The sequence below is a fragment of the Sylvia atricapilla genome, chromosome 7, assembly GCF_009819655.1.
Source record: "Sylvia atricapilla isolate bSylAtr1 chromosome 7, bSylAtr1.pri, whole genome shotgun sequence".
In the NCBI taxonomy this organism is placed as follows: Eukaryota; Metazoa; Chordata; class Aves; order Passeriformes; family Sylviidae; genus Sylvia; species Sylvia atricapilla.
Genome location: NC_089146.1, coordinates 15492187 through 15508957, shown reverse-complemented (window position 1 = coordinate 15508957; position 16771 = coordinate 15492187). Strand labels below are relative to the sequence as shown.

At 41.0% G+C, this 16771-nt stretch overlaps 1 protein-coding gene across 1 annotated transcript in view; it reads right to left on the bottom strand.

The window, feature by feature from the left end:
• Nucleotides 1-16771, bottom strand: part of TTN (titin) — a 240161-nt gene that overhangs the window by 158449 nt on the left and 64941 nt on the right. Inside the window, 28 exon segments of the mRNA XM_066323289.1 lie at nt 49-336; nt 852-1130; nt 1229-1507; nt 1594-1872; nt 2022-2309; nt 2794-3072; nt 3219-3500; nt 3611-3889; nt 4167-4448; nt 7163-7450; nt 7612-7899; nt 8042-8320; nt 8398-8676; nt 8781-9059; nt 9286-9573; nt 9698-9976; nt 10125-10406; nt 10522-10800; nt 11501-11782; nt 12634-12921; nt 13057-13344; nt 13445-13723; nt 13825-14103; nt 14202-14480; nt 14685-14972; nt 15098-15376; nt 15889-16170; nt 16279-16557. Of these exon segments, the coding sequence (XP_066179386.1) occupies nt 49-336; nt 852-1130; nt 1229-1507; nt 1594-1872; nt 2022-2309; nt 2794-3072; nt 3219-3500; nt 3611-3889; nt 4167-4448; nt 7163-7450; nt 7612-7899; nt 8042-8320; nt 8398-8676; nt 8781-9059; nt 9286-9573; nt 9698-9976; nt 10125-10406; nt 10522-10800; nt 11501-11782; nt 12634-12921; nt 13057-13344; nt 13445-13723; nt 13825-14103; nt 14202-14480; nt 14685-14972; nt 15098-15376; nt 15889-16170; nt 16279-16557 (7899 nt within the window).

Sequence of the window (16771 nt, the reverse complement as noted above, 5' to 3'; positions counted from 1 at the left end):
AAACTCAGTTTTAAGACATTTCCAATAAATATTTCACAGCCCACCAACCTGTAAGGACAAGCCTGCCACTAGAAGAAGCAGTCCCAATTGCATTGACAGCTGTGCAGGTGTATTGCCCAATAAGGCTCCTATCTGTCTTCAAAATCTGGAGAGTTGCTACATTGTCTACAAAGGATGTGTGAACATTGTAGTCCTCTTTTACACGCACACCGTCTTTAAACCAAGATACTTGGATGGGTTCTGAGCCAGCAATGCCACAATCAAACACGACTGGTAAGCCAACAGTTTCATGAATGTCTCTTAATTTTCGTGTAAAAGAAGGAGGAAGTTTACGCTCTGTAAGAGAACAAGTATTGTACATGAAGTCTTTCAGAAGACATGCATCTCTTGCTGTACTCACCAAGAATCACTGACTAATATGCCGTAAAGTATGGTGGATTTTTGCTCATAACTTCCAATTAAAAAGATTATTTAGCATATAATTTATTTTGAACTTGTTGTAAAGAGCCCTGCGCATATGGTTGTAGGAAGAGAGGTATTTTTTTTTTCTCTCTTAGACCCAATGAGCCTCAGGACTGCTAATAATGGAAACAATCAAAGCAATATCCTGAATAGAGGCAGAAGATACAGAGGCTTGTAACACTGCAGAAGAGCTGTGGTCAATAATTGCTGTACTTCAATTAGCTTTGCTGGTAGGCTTTTGTTAGTAGAAGACAGTGCCACAGGGTACCTGACACATCAAGAAACAATAAAGTGTTTTACAAGGAAGACGCAATTGTTGTTTTTTGAAATAGCAAAGCATACTTAAGAAAAATAGGCCATTTCCCTATGTTCAGAATTTAAATATTCACCTTGAACTGTAAGCAAAGACGATGAAGAAGCCTCCCCGACAGAGTTTTCTACTTTGCAGATGTACTCCCCACTGTCACTACTGTCTACCTGGCTGAAAACCAGAGTAGCAATTTGGTTCCTAAAGTGCATTTTCACAGTAGCAGTTCCTCTCAGCTTTGTATCGCCTTTGTACCATGACACAATCATTTCTGGTGTTCCAGCAACCTGGCACTGTAAGGATGCAGAATCCCCAACAGTCACCTGAACTGGCTCCAAGGGTGTAATGAAGTAAGGTGGTTCTGAAGGACAAAGACACACCATTAGCATAAAAAGATATCGCATAATGACCATTAGTAGTTCAAATAACACTTGTTGAAGCGATGCTGGCTTGACGCACCTAGTATTGTGATTGTACCATGACAAGTATCTTTCCCAGAATCATTTTCAATATGACAAGAATATTGCCCCTGATCTTCTAGTTTGCTGCTAGGGATTTCCAGTATGGCAGATGTGTCTGTAGTGGTGATGCTGCACTTTTCAGAGTGCATTATTTTCACTCCATTTTTCTTCCATGTCACTGAAATTGGTGGAGTACCCATATATGTGCATTCCAAGATTAAATTTTTCCCTTTCTCTACACTTAAATCATTCACCTTCTTCACAAATTTGGCTGGTTCTATAATGAACAACAGGAAAAAAAGAAATTAAATAAAGCCAAGAGATCATCTTTAAGAAGCATAAGAAGCAGTAGTCTGGACAAACCTCTGACAAAAAGACGTGTTGTGCAAGAAATTTTCCCTGCCTCGTTAGAGACCTGGCAGGTGTAGTCTCCACTCTCAAGTGGATGCACATCAAACAGCTCCAGTTCTGCAACTGAATCTTGCAAGGTGATATTGCATCTGGGTCCTGGTACTAGCTCAACACTGCCTCTGAACCATTTAACTTCCAGTGGAGGGGAACCTTTTATGATACTAGTAAAGGTTATGTTTGCCCCAGATAAAACATCCAGTGGTTCAGGTTTCTTCACAAAAGATGGTGGTTCTAAGCACACAGATAAAACAGACAGAGAAGAAATATATTTGAACTTCTTTTGAAGATCAGAGTCATCAGAAATATTCCAGAAAGAAAAAATGAAATCTTGCTGAAAATAAATTTGGACTCTCTAATTCTGGCTTCTTACTGATACTGACCTCTAACACTCAAAAACGCACTGCATTCATCAGACCCAGCTACATTAGTAGCTGTGCACAAATAAGTTCCCATATCAGACTCCTGAAGTCCATTCACTTTCAGAGAACAGGTATTGTCTGTAAGAGTAGCCTGATACTTCTCTCCACTGGTAATCTCTTGTCCATCGTGAAACCAGGAAACCAGAATGGGTGGTGACCCATAAACTTTGCACTCCAGTACAGCAGAAGAACCCAGCTGACCATACGTTTCTTTCAGTTTTCTTGTGAAAGAAGGAGGTATAATACGATCTGCATTTGTTTCAAAATAAAAATAAAAATAGAAGTTACCATACAGGGTTCTTAAAATGCAGGAAGTTGTCCATGCATAATAAAATTAGTGACCTTTCTTTCACTGTATCCATTTTGGCAACAGACTCTGAAACACCTAAGTATTTGTAAACTAGTCAATGGTTAAGGATATGCTGGAACTTTCATTCACAATCTCTGAGGAGCACTTTTTATTTTTGCTGGGTTTTTTCATAAGCAACAATATTGCACCAGCAGTCCAAGATAACATGTAGATTAAAGCCTAAGAAATCAAGTCCTTTCAATAATTCCTGCCCCTCAGAGTTTAGCTATGCATCTATTCTTGGTGCCTGTCAAAGTGGTATGCCAAGTACTCCTAGGATTATACAACTCTTACACTGGCAATCACAAAAATCACTTTGCTATCTGAAGGCTTTGTAAAGGAACTAAAGGATCAGAGATGACTCAGAAAGAGTAGTCAACTAACCTGAAACGTGCACTGAAGCCGTGCAGCTGCTTTTACCAACACTGTTTTTCACCTCAAAAGTATATTCTCCACTGTCTTCTAGTGTTGCATTGAGGATCTTAAGCCCAGATACTTTGTTGAAGAAACTGATCTTATATTTATGGTCAGTGGACAGTTCATTACCATCCTTAAACCACCTAGCCGTAAGCTCTGGCGTGCCATCTACTGTGCATTCCAGAGTACAAGAGTCTCCAGCTGTAACTTTGACTGGGCCTGGCTTCTCTAAAATGACTGCAGGTTCTGCAATGAAATGCAAGTCAGAAAATTTTTTAAAACAATGAAATAGCTACTGTTATTATTATTATTATTATTATTATTATTAAATTTAAAATTTTAATTTCAAAGCATGTTAAAACACGTTGTGTTTTTTATCTCATGCTACCAACCTAGCACTTTCAGCATGGCAAAGCATTCCTGAACTCCAGCATCATTTTTTATCTGACAAATGTATTTCCCAGCATTGTTTGGTTCTGCATTTCCAATCTGCAAAGTTGCAATGTTTTCAGAGTAGGAGATCCAAAGATTATCACTTTCTCTGATGATTTCCCCTTTGTCTTTTAACCACAGAACAGAAATGGGCTGTGATCCTTGCACTGCAGCCTGCAGTTCAATCGACTCCCCAACAACGACAGTGAGATCACTCAGCTTCTTCACAAAGGTTGGTGGTGCTATTTAAGAGAAGATATTTAACAGTAAAGAATCCTGCCAGGAGCGGAAAAGTAGGAGAAGAATTGCAGGAACAAAGAAATGCCAAGAAGATTCCAATCTTTGTACAAACCTCTTAGTGTTACAGAGCCAACACAGGAGTCACTTCCCACATCATTTACAGCCTTACAGTGATATTCACCAACATCTGCAGTATCCACACTGAGAATGTGAAGACTAGCTATGTAGTTCTCAGACATGACCTTATACTTCTTGCTGCTCCGAATTTCTCGTTTGTCTTTATACCATGAAATCTGGAATGGAGGAGTGCCCTGAAGCTCACACTCCAGATGAATATCAGACCCTTTCAAGGTCTCGACTGGATGGGGCTTCTTGGTAAAAATGGGGGGTGCTGGAAAAAAGAAAAATTAGTTATCCTTTGTGTTTTTTAAGCAAAAGAGATTGAAGAGGACAGAAGATTCAAGTAACTCTTCTGATGCTAAACAGTGAAGACAAACAATAGATAAGAAAAAGAAAGATAAGAAAGATAAGAAAGATCAAAACCAAGAGATTTGCTATCTATTCAGACAAGTTTTGGCCTCTCTGACAAAAGAAAGTGGGATTTAAGAGCTTTTCCTAAAGGGGTACCCTTAGAGTTAGAAAGAGAAGGAAAGAGCTGAGATTCTGACCTTTTACTCTCAGTGTAGTACTGGTGCTTGCACTACCCGCTGGATTCTGGGCTTCACAAGTGTAGTCACCACTGTCTTCAACACTGAGGTTGTGCATTTCAATGACTGCCACCGAATCCACAAAGGACATTCTGTATTTTTCACTGGGATGAATTTCAGTTTCACCTTTGTACCAGGTGACTTTGATTTCTGGAGATCCACCTATTTTGCATTCATACGTTGTGGAGTCGTGCTGTTTCACGAGTTTTGAGGAGTCTAGTTTCTTAATAAACCTTGGTGGTTCTGGAAAGCCAGAAAAGGGAGATAATGCTTTAAACTTCACTAATTGTTTGAATAAGCAGGGAGATATGTAGCTGAAACTGCAAACTTTAGGGACTTAAGCAAAAATTCTGATTTTGCAATTGCTATGGAATTTTTTAGATGGTTTCAGGTTGGTCCAAAACTCAGATTAAGAAGTAAGCAAGTTTTCTATACGCATTTTGGTAAGTTTCTCCTTAGTTTACTGACCCACTGCATGTCCCCTTGTATATATCCACTACAGATTAGTTGATACGTGTGCCTTTCTTTGCAAAATATGCTCTCGCTATGCATGAGTAATCAAAATGCCTGATGCAAATGCAAGAATCCAACTGTTCAGCCAAGAAATGTTATTAAAAGCATTTATGTTGAGTATTATAGCAGCTGCTTTATACCCTGCGACTAGTAATTAATATAGTCAATAAATGTATCTGCATTATAACCCCTGACACATTTAATGCAAAACCAAACATAAAGCTGCTCATATAGAGTGAAAGTTAAGGAGTTTAGGTAGCAAACAAAAGAGCTTGGAAATAATCATGTTGAGGAGAATTATGAGATGGCTGGTATTACAGGCATCTGTAATACCATTTGTGTTAAATGTCCTGTGATTGAAAAGTAAAACAGATGGTTACATTTTGTTCCATAAGAAGATGAAAGGAGTGGAAGTTTGATACTTTTCACCAAAAGTACCATCTAGATTATTAGAATCATGAGACTGAATGCTCATAGATCAAATATATAACTAGTAAAACCAAGAGGTGGTAACATGGACACAACAAACAAATCTCTCTGCAAAACAGGATGAAGTGCCTCTTTGTGTGTCTGTCTGTAAAGTGTAGGAAGAATATCTAATGAATTATGGATTATTTCAACCTGTGGGACAGTTGTAAAACATCCTGTGTTGCTAGAAACAAAACTTCCTGAGTTTCTAAAAATAGAAATTATAATTTGTTAACATTAGGACCCTTGGAACCTTAGCAATATACTATCAGATTTCACTTTGAGAAAGAGTTGATTATCTGTGTACTAACAGTTGCTGAGCAGTCACACTCTGATTCCACTCCTTTCAAAAAATGAGCGACTACACATTAGTAATGTATATATTTAGAATGCAAAGCAGTTCTAGAACATGAAGCAATTATTAAAACTACAGATTGGGAATTTTAGATGCTAGAGTGAGAAAGCTGATAAAAAGCCGTGAGGTTTTCAAGGTCAGTTAAAAGAGTTGACAAACAAAAGCCTGCATGTCATAGAAGTGAGACAGCATATGCTCAAATTAAAGGCATGCAAATCAATGCAATCAAAGAGATTGCCCTTTCAAGTTCTATTGAAATTCATTGAAAGCAATCAACACTACTAATTTTACAGCCCTGGGGAAACTGTACAAATTCTAAAGAATACTGACACTAAAAAAGTCAGTAAATTCAGTATCAAAAAATAAAATAATGATACTGAAAAAACTCCTCAGGATTTTATGAAAAAATATTTGAAGAGTAAAAAAATAAATAAGGTCAGCTGGGACCATTTTATGAATGGTTACTCTGTTCAAATAAAGCTATTAGGAATGATATAATTAATAATAAACAGAATTATTGCGTTGGAAAGAAGCTTCAGATATTTTAAAGAGGTTTGATTTGTTGCTACAATTTTTCAATGCATTTTATAAGTCAAGCTACATAATACAGCAGCCCTACTTATTACTGAATCCTGACAATTCAGTCTTACACACTCTTTCCAATCCCATCAAGAAAAATGCTTATGGCTGGAATAAACTTGATATATATATAAACCCTTTGATAAATAATTAATACAAAATCTTGCTACTAGTAGCTCAGTTTCCTGCGTTATTTGTCTTAGAGAGTAAAAGGATTCGCTCTTGAAATAGTCTCTTTGCACTCCAAATTCATACAGAGGAAAGAGGGAAAATAAAGAAAAAAAGAGGAGAGAAAGCCCTAAAGCAACAAGGACCTTTTAACTCAGGCATAATCTAAGCAGTGTATGTTACATTTCTTCTTTTATAAAATCAGTAAGATTGAAATATCCGGAACAGCTATAAATATGTTCCCACCTACACTGAGGAAATTGCACTAACATACATGTGTCACTTGCACCAAGACAGTCTGAGCCATTCATAAATTTAGATTTTACTTTTAGATCCACACTCTGTAAGGAGAGGTGAAGTATTGGGTGGGATGGATATTTGTCACCAAATCTGCCCTCAGATCCCCCAGTTTTGCTGTTTAGAAGAGCAATTTTCAATGTTTTCAATCTGTGAAAGAGCAAAGCTATTTGCAGGAGCTGCACATGCAGTAAAAATACTTTTAAGCCTCACAAGTGGACTGAATTCCTTTCACACCCCTGGGCAACCTAGTGACTGTCACTGCTGGAGAAAGACTTTGGAAAGACAGATTTTGCTGCCCAACAGAACCATTCATAAAGGTGCAAAAAAGTAATAAAGGAGAGTGAATGTTTCAATGAAAGAATCCCTTTGATAAGAAAAAACACATACTGTACCAAAGCATAAGAAATATGAGTAAGTATTTAAGAATTACAATAACATTTAAGTGAAATAAGACATCTCAGAGTAACTTCTTGTAAAGATTGTTAGTCACAAAAATGTCTGCATTCAGGACTGTGTTTTTCAGGTGTCTGCCTTGCAAAGAAAATCTCATAAACAGTAGAGCCCACAGCAATACCTTGTACAGCCAGCTGAGCTGCGCAGGCATCCTTCCCAACACTGTTGCTGGCAGTACATGTGTAGAGTCCAGCATCTCCTTTGCCAACTTTCAGGACTGTCAAGCTGGCTGTGTTTTCCACCAGTGTCATTTTGTAGTTGCCACCTGGACGAATCTCTCTGTTGTCTCTGGTCCAAGTGATCCTCATGGGAGCAGAACCAGTCAAGTGGCATTTAAATGTTGCACTTTCCCCTAGTGCTGCATCGATAGATACTGGCTTGATGTCAAAGAAAGGAGGCCGTAGGTGTTCTGCAAAGAGGAAAGCATGGCAGAGCTCACCACCAAGCCTGCCTCACCACGCCATGCCCATTGTCCCTGGCCACCATACAATGGGTAGAGCGGGAAAAAGGGTGGAGAAGTAAAAGAGCAAAGACATACAAAAGATTTTCATGACAGTGTGATCTACAAACCTGTAAGGAGAAGTTTGGCACTGGAAGAGGCAGTCCCCAGAGCATTTTGGGCTGAGCAGGTATATTGGCCACAGTAATCCATACTAGTTTCTAAGATCTGTAAAGTCGCAACATGATTTAGGAAGGCTGATTGCATATTATCAGTGTCGCTTAGGAGAACCCCATCCTTGTACCAAGACACCTGGATGGGCTCTGAGCCTGTTATGCGGCAGTCAAATGTCACTGGGGCACCAACCACCTCCTGAATATCTTTAAGTTTTCTGGTGAATGTAGGGGGAAGTTGCCGTTCTGCAAAACAATAATAATCACCACTATCAGTAGGAGGTCAACCTAGAAGTAATTGCCTTCGAAATTAATAAAACCCCTTCTCTGTAGACAACAAAGAGTTCCTACAAACTACCCCACAAAAGAGTGGCACTTGGCCCATCACCTTTAACAACAAGCAAAGCCGTGGAGGTGGCAAAGCCAATGGTATTTTCTGCTTTGCAGATATATTCTCCGATGTTGCTGTCCTCCACAGCAGAGAATGCCAATGTAGCCACATTGTTCTTGAAGTGCATTTTATAGGCCTGTGTTGATCTGAGCTTGGTGTCATCTTTGTACCAGGAGACCTTGATTTCTGGTGAACCACTAATCTGGCATTTTAAGGTCAAGGGCTCGCCAAGCTTCACCTCCACACGGTCCAGGTGCGTGACAAAATAAGGTGGTTCTAGGGAAGGAGAGAATGTAGTGAGCAGAGGCAGAGCATCACTGGGGTGTGTTAGGGGGATCAGGGGTGATGAATACCTAAGATGGATACAAGGCTGTGGCAAACGTCCCCACCCGCCTCATTTGCCACCTCACAGGTATAATCGCCTTCATCGTTCTTTGTGCTGTTGAAGATTTCAAGAATGCCAGATTTTTCAGTAGTCGTAACAGTGCAGCGTTGAGACTGAGCAATGGGCATGCCATTTCTTTTCCAGGTGACAGAGATGGGAGGGGTGCCAATGTAGCTACTTTCTAGCACAATGGACTTCCCCTGCTCCACACTGAAATCACTTAATTTCTTCACAAAGACTGCAGGCTCTGTGGGGAGGTATAAATCAATCGTAAGAGGGACAGATGTGGATGAGCTGCAGGCATCGAGTGAATGAAGATAACTGTGCATCCATGCACACACCCAAACACACCTTTCACAAAGAGCTGTGTTGTACATGAGGCACTGCCAGCATCATTTGTGACCACACAGGCGTAGTCCCCACTGTGGCCTGGCTCCACGTTGTACAGCTGCAGCTGTGCCACAGACTCATTGAGAGAGATGGAGCAGTTGCTGTCTGGCACCAGCTCCCTGATGCCTCGGAACCAGGTCACTTTGAAGGGAGTACTGCCCTTGATGTAGGTCGTGAATGTCACATTTGATCCAGGCAAGACTTCTTGGGGATCAGGTGTCTTCACAAAAGAAGGTGGTTCTAAGGGTCATGCAAAGAAGTGAAAGAGGGAGAAAGATGTTAATAGGATGGTCTCTGTGGGGAAGGAAAATGAGCAGGTTTGGGTTAAAAAGAAAAAAATAAAGAAACCATGGGGAAAAAAACCCAAACCAAACAAACCATGAAAAAGAAACCATGGGAGACTAGAGAAAACAAAAAACAGGGAAGAAGAATTTTGTTGAAGGTGTGGCAGTATCCTTCCACTGACCTTGTACAGTCAAGAAGGCACTGCATTCATCAGATCCAGCCACATTGGCTGCCACACATGTGTATGACCCTGTATCTGTGACATCCAGGGCATTCAACTTCAAAGCACAAACGTTATCCAAGAACGAGATTTCATATTTTTCTCCACTAACAATCTCATTCCCATCCTGAAACCAAGACACAGATATGGGAGCTGTGCCAGACACTTTGCACTCCAGCAGCACAGAGGATCCCAGCACGCCATTCGTCTCCTTTAGTTTTCTTGAGAATGAAGGAGGAACAAGGCGATCTAAGTAGGACAGGGCAGAAGAACAGGAAGACAAGTGTTGAGATTTCTTTCAAGGGAAAGAAAAGGGGAAAAAATAAAAGTTTTCTTTAAAGACAAGAGTGAACAATAAAGACATAGAGCTGACCTGAGACATCAACTGAAGAAGTGCAGCTGCTGTCCCCCACTTCATTGTGCACCTCAAAAGTATACAAACCCCTGTCTCCCCTGTCTGCAGAAAAGACTTTCAAAGTGGACACATTGTTGAAAAAGGTAATTTGGTATTTGCGGTCGCTCTTTAGTTCTCTGCCATCTTTGTACCACTTGGTGATAAGCTCAGGTGTTCCTCCTACTTTGCACTCCAAGGTAAAAGGATTGCCAGCCATTACTGTGATCGGCTCGGTCTTCTCTAAGATGACTGCTGGTTCTGAAATAGGAAGGGAGGGGTCTGTGTGTCACAGGGAAATCTACTCACAAACTTGTGAGCACAGGGTGTAAGCAGAAGGCAAAGACTGGTAGAGCCAGCTGTGCAAGCTGTAAGACACAGTATCTGTAGTGGAGTAGGCTATACCCACCTAGGACCTGTAAAAAGGCAGAGCACTCCCGCATGCCAGCGTCATTTTTGATCTGACAGATGTACTTTCCCACATCAGTTCCCTCTGCACTGGCAATCTCAAGAGTTGCAATGTTGTCCATAAACCACATTTGGACATTTTCACTCTCCCTAATAACTTCACCCTTATCCTTGAGCCAGACAACAGAAATTGGTGGAGATCCTTCCACTACTGCCTGCAGGGCTGTTGGCTCCCCGATGAAGATTGCAGTGTCACTCAGCTTCTTGGCAAACCGGGGAGGTTCTGATAGCAAAAACAAGGAGGCAGAGGCCAGTTAATCATACATGCTTGCTTGGAAGAGCAACAGCCAGTAGATCAGTAAAAGAGGGCAGTGATATTGATCCTCTACCATACTAACCTTTGAATTTCACTGGGCAGGTGCAAGTGTCGCTTCCCACCTCATTCATAGCTTTGCATTGATATTCTCCAGTATCTTGAGATTCCAAATTGAGAATATGAAGACTGGCAACGGAGTGCTTTGCTGTCACCTTGAACTTCTTGCTGCTCCTGACCTGCCTTCGGTCCTTGAACCAAGCCACCTCAAAGGGTGGGGTCCCTGCTATCTCGCACTGAAGGATAACATCTGAGCCTTTAAGAGTGTCCACAGGGCTTGGCACCTTGCTAAAAACAGGTGGTTCTATAAAAAAGAATCACATCATAATGTGTGAGCTTTCTTTTCTGGGTAGGTTTCTGGATAGTAGCAGGAAGCAACATATTCAGGAAGGGAGCCTACGCTTATATTGTAAACACATATTTAGCTTTTAAATATCTGGCCTCACCTCTAAAAAATCCCAGCACTCAGAGTCCAAAGGGCAGAAAATGTGATACTTCTGCACCTGTTTGGAATCAGTGCTCAGTGTCCTTCCCCAACAGCCACTCTCCCTGCACTCTAGGGTCACATACTATCTTACATTCCATCTTTCTAGTCATGAAAGCTACAATCAGTGAAGCTCAGCTACACGGCCTCCTCTTCCGTCTTAAATTTCGTTCCTGTCAGTATCACTGTGTATAAAAAGGAGGCAGAGGGATGGCTGAAAAGTAGTCCCAGCTCCCTCATCATGGTTGGCACTCCATCTAGTCTATGCTTCCACTGTGATCTGAAAAGCTTGTCTTGTTCAGCCTGCAACTGACTTAAATGGAGAGACAAGGCACAACACTGAACACCCACCACTATTTCCTGCCTGATCTTTGCTGCTTAAACACAGCAGCATTTAAATGCAAGAGCAGCTGGAGAGACATTGGCCCAGCAGCCACCAGCTGCTGCAGCAGCAGTGGGATGTGCAGCTGGGAGCAGGTCTGGCAGCCAGGGATTCTGGTGGAGTGGAAGATGTGCTAACCTTTCACTGTGACTGAAGTGCTGCAGCTGGTTGTGCCAGCAGAGTTGTGGGCTTCACAGATGTAATCCCCAGCATCTTCAGCGCTGGCACCCAAGATGGTCAGCGTTGCCACAGAGTCTACAAAGGACATGTGCAGCCTGTCGCTTGCCTGGAGTGCCTGATCATTTTTGTACCACACGATTCTGATCTCTGGTGTGCCACTGATTTTACATTCAAGCTGAACTGTGTCCCCCTGCTTCACAAACCGCAAAGCTTCAGGCTTCTTGATGAACTTGGGAGGTTCTGCAGAACAGAGCATGTAGAGAATGACAATGTACCTGTTTGCCATGTGAAATCTATGGTACTGAGCAAGAGTTCTTGGAGGCACAAGAATACTACAGCAAAAAAATAAAATGGTTACAGAAATTGGCTGCATCCCCAACCAGAGTTTCCTCTCGAGGAAATATAGAAGATGAAGAAAAGAAGGCAAAGATAACAACTAAAACTATGTTCTGCCAGCTTTGGATACTGCTCCATGAGACAGTTGAAGCTGTAAAAGATGCGCAAAGAACGGTTGCTCCACCCAATCAAAATTTTGCTGTTACCTTTGAGTGGTAACAAGCAACACAGTTCCCAGGCCAACACAAAAGATTTGACAAGCCCTTCATACCTGGGAGCTACAGAAATAAGGTAGGGATTGTTTCACTTGCTGATATGTCTTTAAAGTGTATTTCTGCATGAAGAAATTAAATTATTAATAGTGTAGATTAAATCAACAGTTCAGAACTCCAACTGAAATCTTTAGCAAATTTGAAAGAGTCACCTATGTAGGCCAACAAATGCAAGGTAGAGCTGTATTTAATATGAGTTAATTCCACAGTGATTACAGTTTAACTAGTAAGTAAAAAGAAGTGTGAGTGCAATTCTCCATACAAACAGGTTCACAGAGTACCTTTCTCCTTGGAGATTTTGTAGGCACAAAAAGACTTCTGCAGTTACACAGTGTGATGGGAGAAGGTCATTACATTATTTATGCCTGCAGTCTGGAAAGCTATTTTCTGTGTATTTCTAAACTAGAAATAGTAGAAGATCAAAGACAAAGATATCTCTTTACCCAAGAAAAAGAAAATACACAAACAAAGGTGACTTAATACCTTTAACACTGAGTTGGGCTGAGCAGAAGTCTTTCCCAGCTTCATTACTAGCCTGGCAAGTATATTGGCCAGAGTCTCCTTTACCCACTCTGAGCACTCGGAGGTGAGCTGTGTTGGCTGTAAATGTAATATTGAAGTTTCCTCCAGTTCGGATCTCACGACCATCCTTGGACCATGTTATGTGTATGGGCTGGGCTCCCGTAACATGACATTCAAAATCAGCACTTTCTCCAAAAGGCACATCAATAGATTCTGGTTTGATGTCGAAGACAGGTGCTTGCTTGGGTTCTAGAAACACAAGAAAACCATGTAATACTCATAACTCAGAAAAAAGCTAATCCAACACACAGATAACATTGTATGCATGAAATAAAAAGAGGGAGGAGCTTGTGATCCAAGTAAAAGTTTTATAAGCCAACACACCTGCCACTGTGAGCCTAGCACTTGAGGTGGCAGTGCCCACAGAATTGGTGGCTGTGCAGGAGTATTGCCCAGTGTGATTAATCTCAGTTCGCACCAGTTGCAGCACTGCAACGTTATCTACAAAGGATGTGTGCACATTGTGGTCATCCTTTAGCAGCACACCATCCTTGTGCCAAGTGACAGTAATGGGCTCTGAGCCATTGAGCCGACACATAAGCTTAAGGGGTAAACCAGCAGGGTGCTCGATGTCCTTTAATATTCTTGCAAAGGAAGGTGGTTGTTTGCGTTCTGGAAGAAAGAAATAAAAGATAAATACACCCCAGGAAGCAACTTTTTTATAGTTTTGCAAGAGAAAAAGAGTTTTAGCAAGCTAATATAAAATCATCACCTTGAACTGTTAAGAGAGCCTTTGTAGACGCAGTTCCTACACTGTTTTCTGCCTTGCAGATATATTCTCCACTGTCGTTGATAGCCACTTTGTTGAAAATAAGTGTAGCAACATTGTCTTTAAAGAACACTTTATACTCAGGAGTAGACCTGAGTTTTGTATCACCTTTGTACCAAGACACAGTAATTTCTGGTGTTCCAGCAACGTGGCATTGCAATGTTGTGTAAGAGCCAACTGACACCTCAAGAGGCTCCAAGTGTGTAACAAAGTAGGGAGGTTCTAAAAAAAGAGAAGCAATTAGAAAGGCTTATTGTGTGCCAGGTTTTGGAAAGCCTACACTTGAAAAAAAGGCAAGGAAAAGAAGCAAAGGGAGCACACACCTAGGGTAGAGACTACAGCCTCACAAACATCTCTTCCTGCCTCATTTTCAACATGGCAAGTGTATTCTCCTGCATCTTCTTTGGTGCTCTCAAGTATTTCCAGGATGCAGGATTTCTCTGTGGTGGTGATGCTACACTTCTGAGACTGTGTGATGGTGTGGCCATTCTTCTTCCACGTTACAGAGATGGGCAGGCTGCCTGTGTAAGTGCCTTCAAGGATGATGGGCTTGCCAGGCTCCACATACTGATCACTCAGTTTCTTCACAAAGACAGCTGGCTCTAATGAAAGGCAAGTCACAAATGTTGAGCACAACATGCCAAATGGAGAGAAGGAAACAATAATTTAAGGTAAATGGAGACACATCATCTTTACAAACCTTTTACTGTAAGATGTGTTGTACAATTTACCCGGCCAGCATCATTAGTCACTAGACATGTGTACTCTCCGCTTTGGGGAGGAGTTACATCAAATAACTCAAGCTCCACAACCGACTCCTCCAAGTATATATTGCATTTGTCCCCTGGCACAAGTTCATTGGCCCCTCTAAACCAGTTAACCTTAAAAGGAGGGGTTCCTCTGACAACACATGTGAAAGTGATGCTTGTGCCAGGCAATACATCCAGAGGCTCTGGGGTCCTCTCAAAAGAAGGTGGCTCTAAATACACAAAAGAAAAAGATAGATGAGACAAATTGCTGCAGTATAGCTCTGGTATTTCCACACATCTACTGAAGATAAAGAGCAAAATTTTATTTTTCTGTCAATAATTTTCTGCAAGAATATCTACAAAAGACCGCAGATAATTTCAAGAAAGAAAGAGAAAAGAATAGCTCAGAGAGCTTCTGACCATCATATACCCACCTTGTACAGTCAATACAGCACTGCATTCATCTGAGCCAGCTGTGTTGGTAGCTTTGCAGGTGTAAGTGCCAGTATCTGAGTGGCTCAGTGAATTAACTTCTAAAATACATAGGTTATCTGAAAAGGAGATTTGATGTTTTTCTCCACTGACTAGCTTCTGTCCATTATGGAACCAGGCAACAGAAATAGGAGGTGAACCTGACACTTTACATTCCAACAGTGCTGAGGAACCCAGAACACAAGGGGTTTCCTTTAGTTTTCTTGTGAAAGAAGGAGGAATGATTCGATCTGCATAGGAAAACATAATAAATCCATGGTTAGGGAGAAAATGAGTAAAGGAACGGAAGACAGGGCAAAGAATATGGCCAAACAAAAGCTTTTATAAAAGATAGAAGACAAGCTACCCAACCAACCTAAAACATCAACCGATGCTGTACAACTGCTTTTCCCCACGTCGTTTTGCACAGCGAAAGTGTACAGTCCACCATCTTCCTTTTCTGCATCCATGATTTTAAGTGTAGATACATTATTGAGGAAAGTGATTCTGTATTTTTGGCTGCTAGTCAGTTCTTTGCCATCCTTGAACCACCCAGTGGAAAGCTGTGGTGTGCCTGCTACTTTGCATTCCAAAGTACAGGCATCTCCTATAGTAACTTTCATTGGCTCTGCTTTCTCTACAATGACTGCAGGCTCTGGAAGGAGAGATGGGTAACATATATGGTTAAAACAGGGTTTGACTAGTATTAGCTGTAAGTATTATAGCAGCATGAGATGGGGTTTGCACATTTCCTACTAAGGAAATTTCAATTTGTTGGGGAGTGGAGTTTTTTACAACTGGTTTTTCCATCCTTTCTGTTACTGTAAACTGCAAATTTCAGATGCTTTCCAAAATTAAGTAAAATTATTTTAAAATATTTTAAATAATTATAAAGCATATTTTCACTTAAATTATAAAATATTTTCATCTCCCTCTCCGAGCAGGCATGAGCAGAAGAAGACATGACAGAAATACAGAGTGGTTCCTTTCAACTTTATTGCTGACAGCTGGAAATATGGAACCTGATTTCTGCTTTTTGGGGAAAGAAGGATTCTCTATTTTGTTTGTTTTGAACCCAGAGGCATAAGCAAAGTATACATCTGATACCTAATAGCCAAGTTTCTAACTTTAAAAAGAAATTTCCATGAATTTGTGCTTTTTACCCACCTAGAATAGTTAAGGTAGCCATACACTCACGACTTCCAGCATCATTTCTGATCTGACAGGTGTATTTTCCAGCACTGCTTGTCTCTGTGCGCACAAATTGCAAAGTTGCAATATTTTCCATAAATGTGATCTTTATGTTCTCACTTTCTCTGATTATTTCCTCTCTGTCTTTAAGCCACTGCACAGAAATTGGCTGGGAGCCCTCCACTCTTGCTTGTAACTCTACGGGTTCACCAACCACAACAGTCATGCTGTTTATTTTAGTCAAGAATTTTGGTGGTTCTGAAGAAGAAATAAGCAGTAACAGTAAATACTCACAGCGTTTCCACAAAGAAGAGCAATGCAGTGCCCTTGGAAGGACTGCAGAAGACACATGTACCAATACTTTACCTTTGAGCTTCAGAGTGCAAACACAAGTGTCACTTCCCACATCGTTCTGTGCTTTGCACTGATATTCACCAACATCTGCAGCTTCGACATTAAGAATGCGAACGCTTGTGTGGTAGTTTTTGGCTGTAACCTTGTACTTCTTACTACTGCGGATCTGTCTCCTATCTTTGTACCAGGCAACGTCAAATGGAGGTGTTCCTGAAATCTCACATTCCAGGCTAACCTCAGATCCTTTGACAATGTCTACTGGAGAAGGCTTTCTGCTAAAGACAGGAGGTTCTAACAATGGGAAGAAAGAAACATTTAGAAAGTAGTCTGAAGTTCTTTGATCGACAAAAAGTCTACAGATACCAGCTTCCGGAAAATGGGTCTGCTGACAATATCTACAGAATGGGCAAGACTTCCCTCATTTTCTGGGAACAATATGAACTGAGCTTGCACAAAGGTGAGCATTAAGAGCTCTGAGCCCTTTTTTAGAAAAGGTAAACAGAGC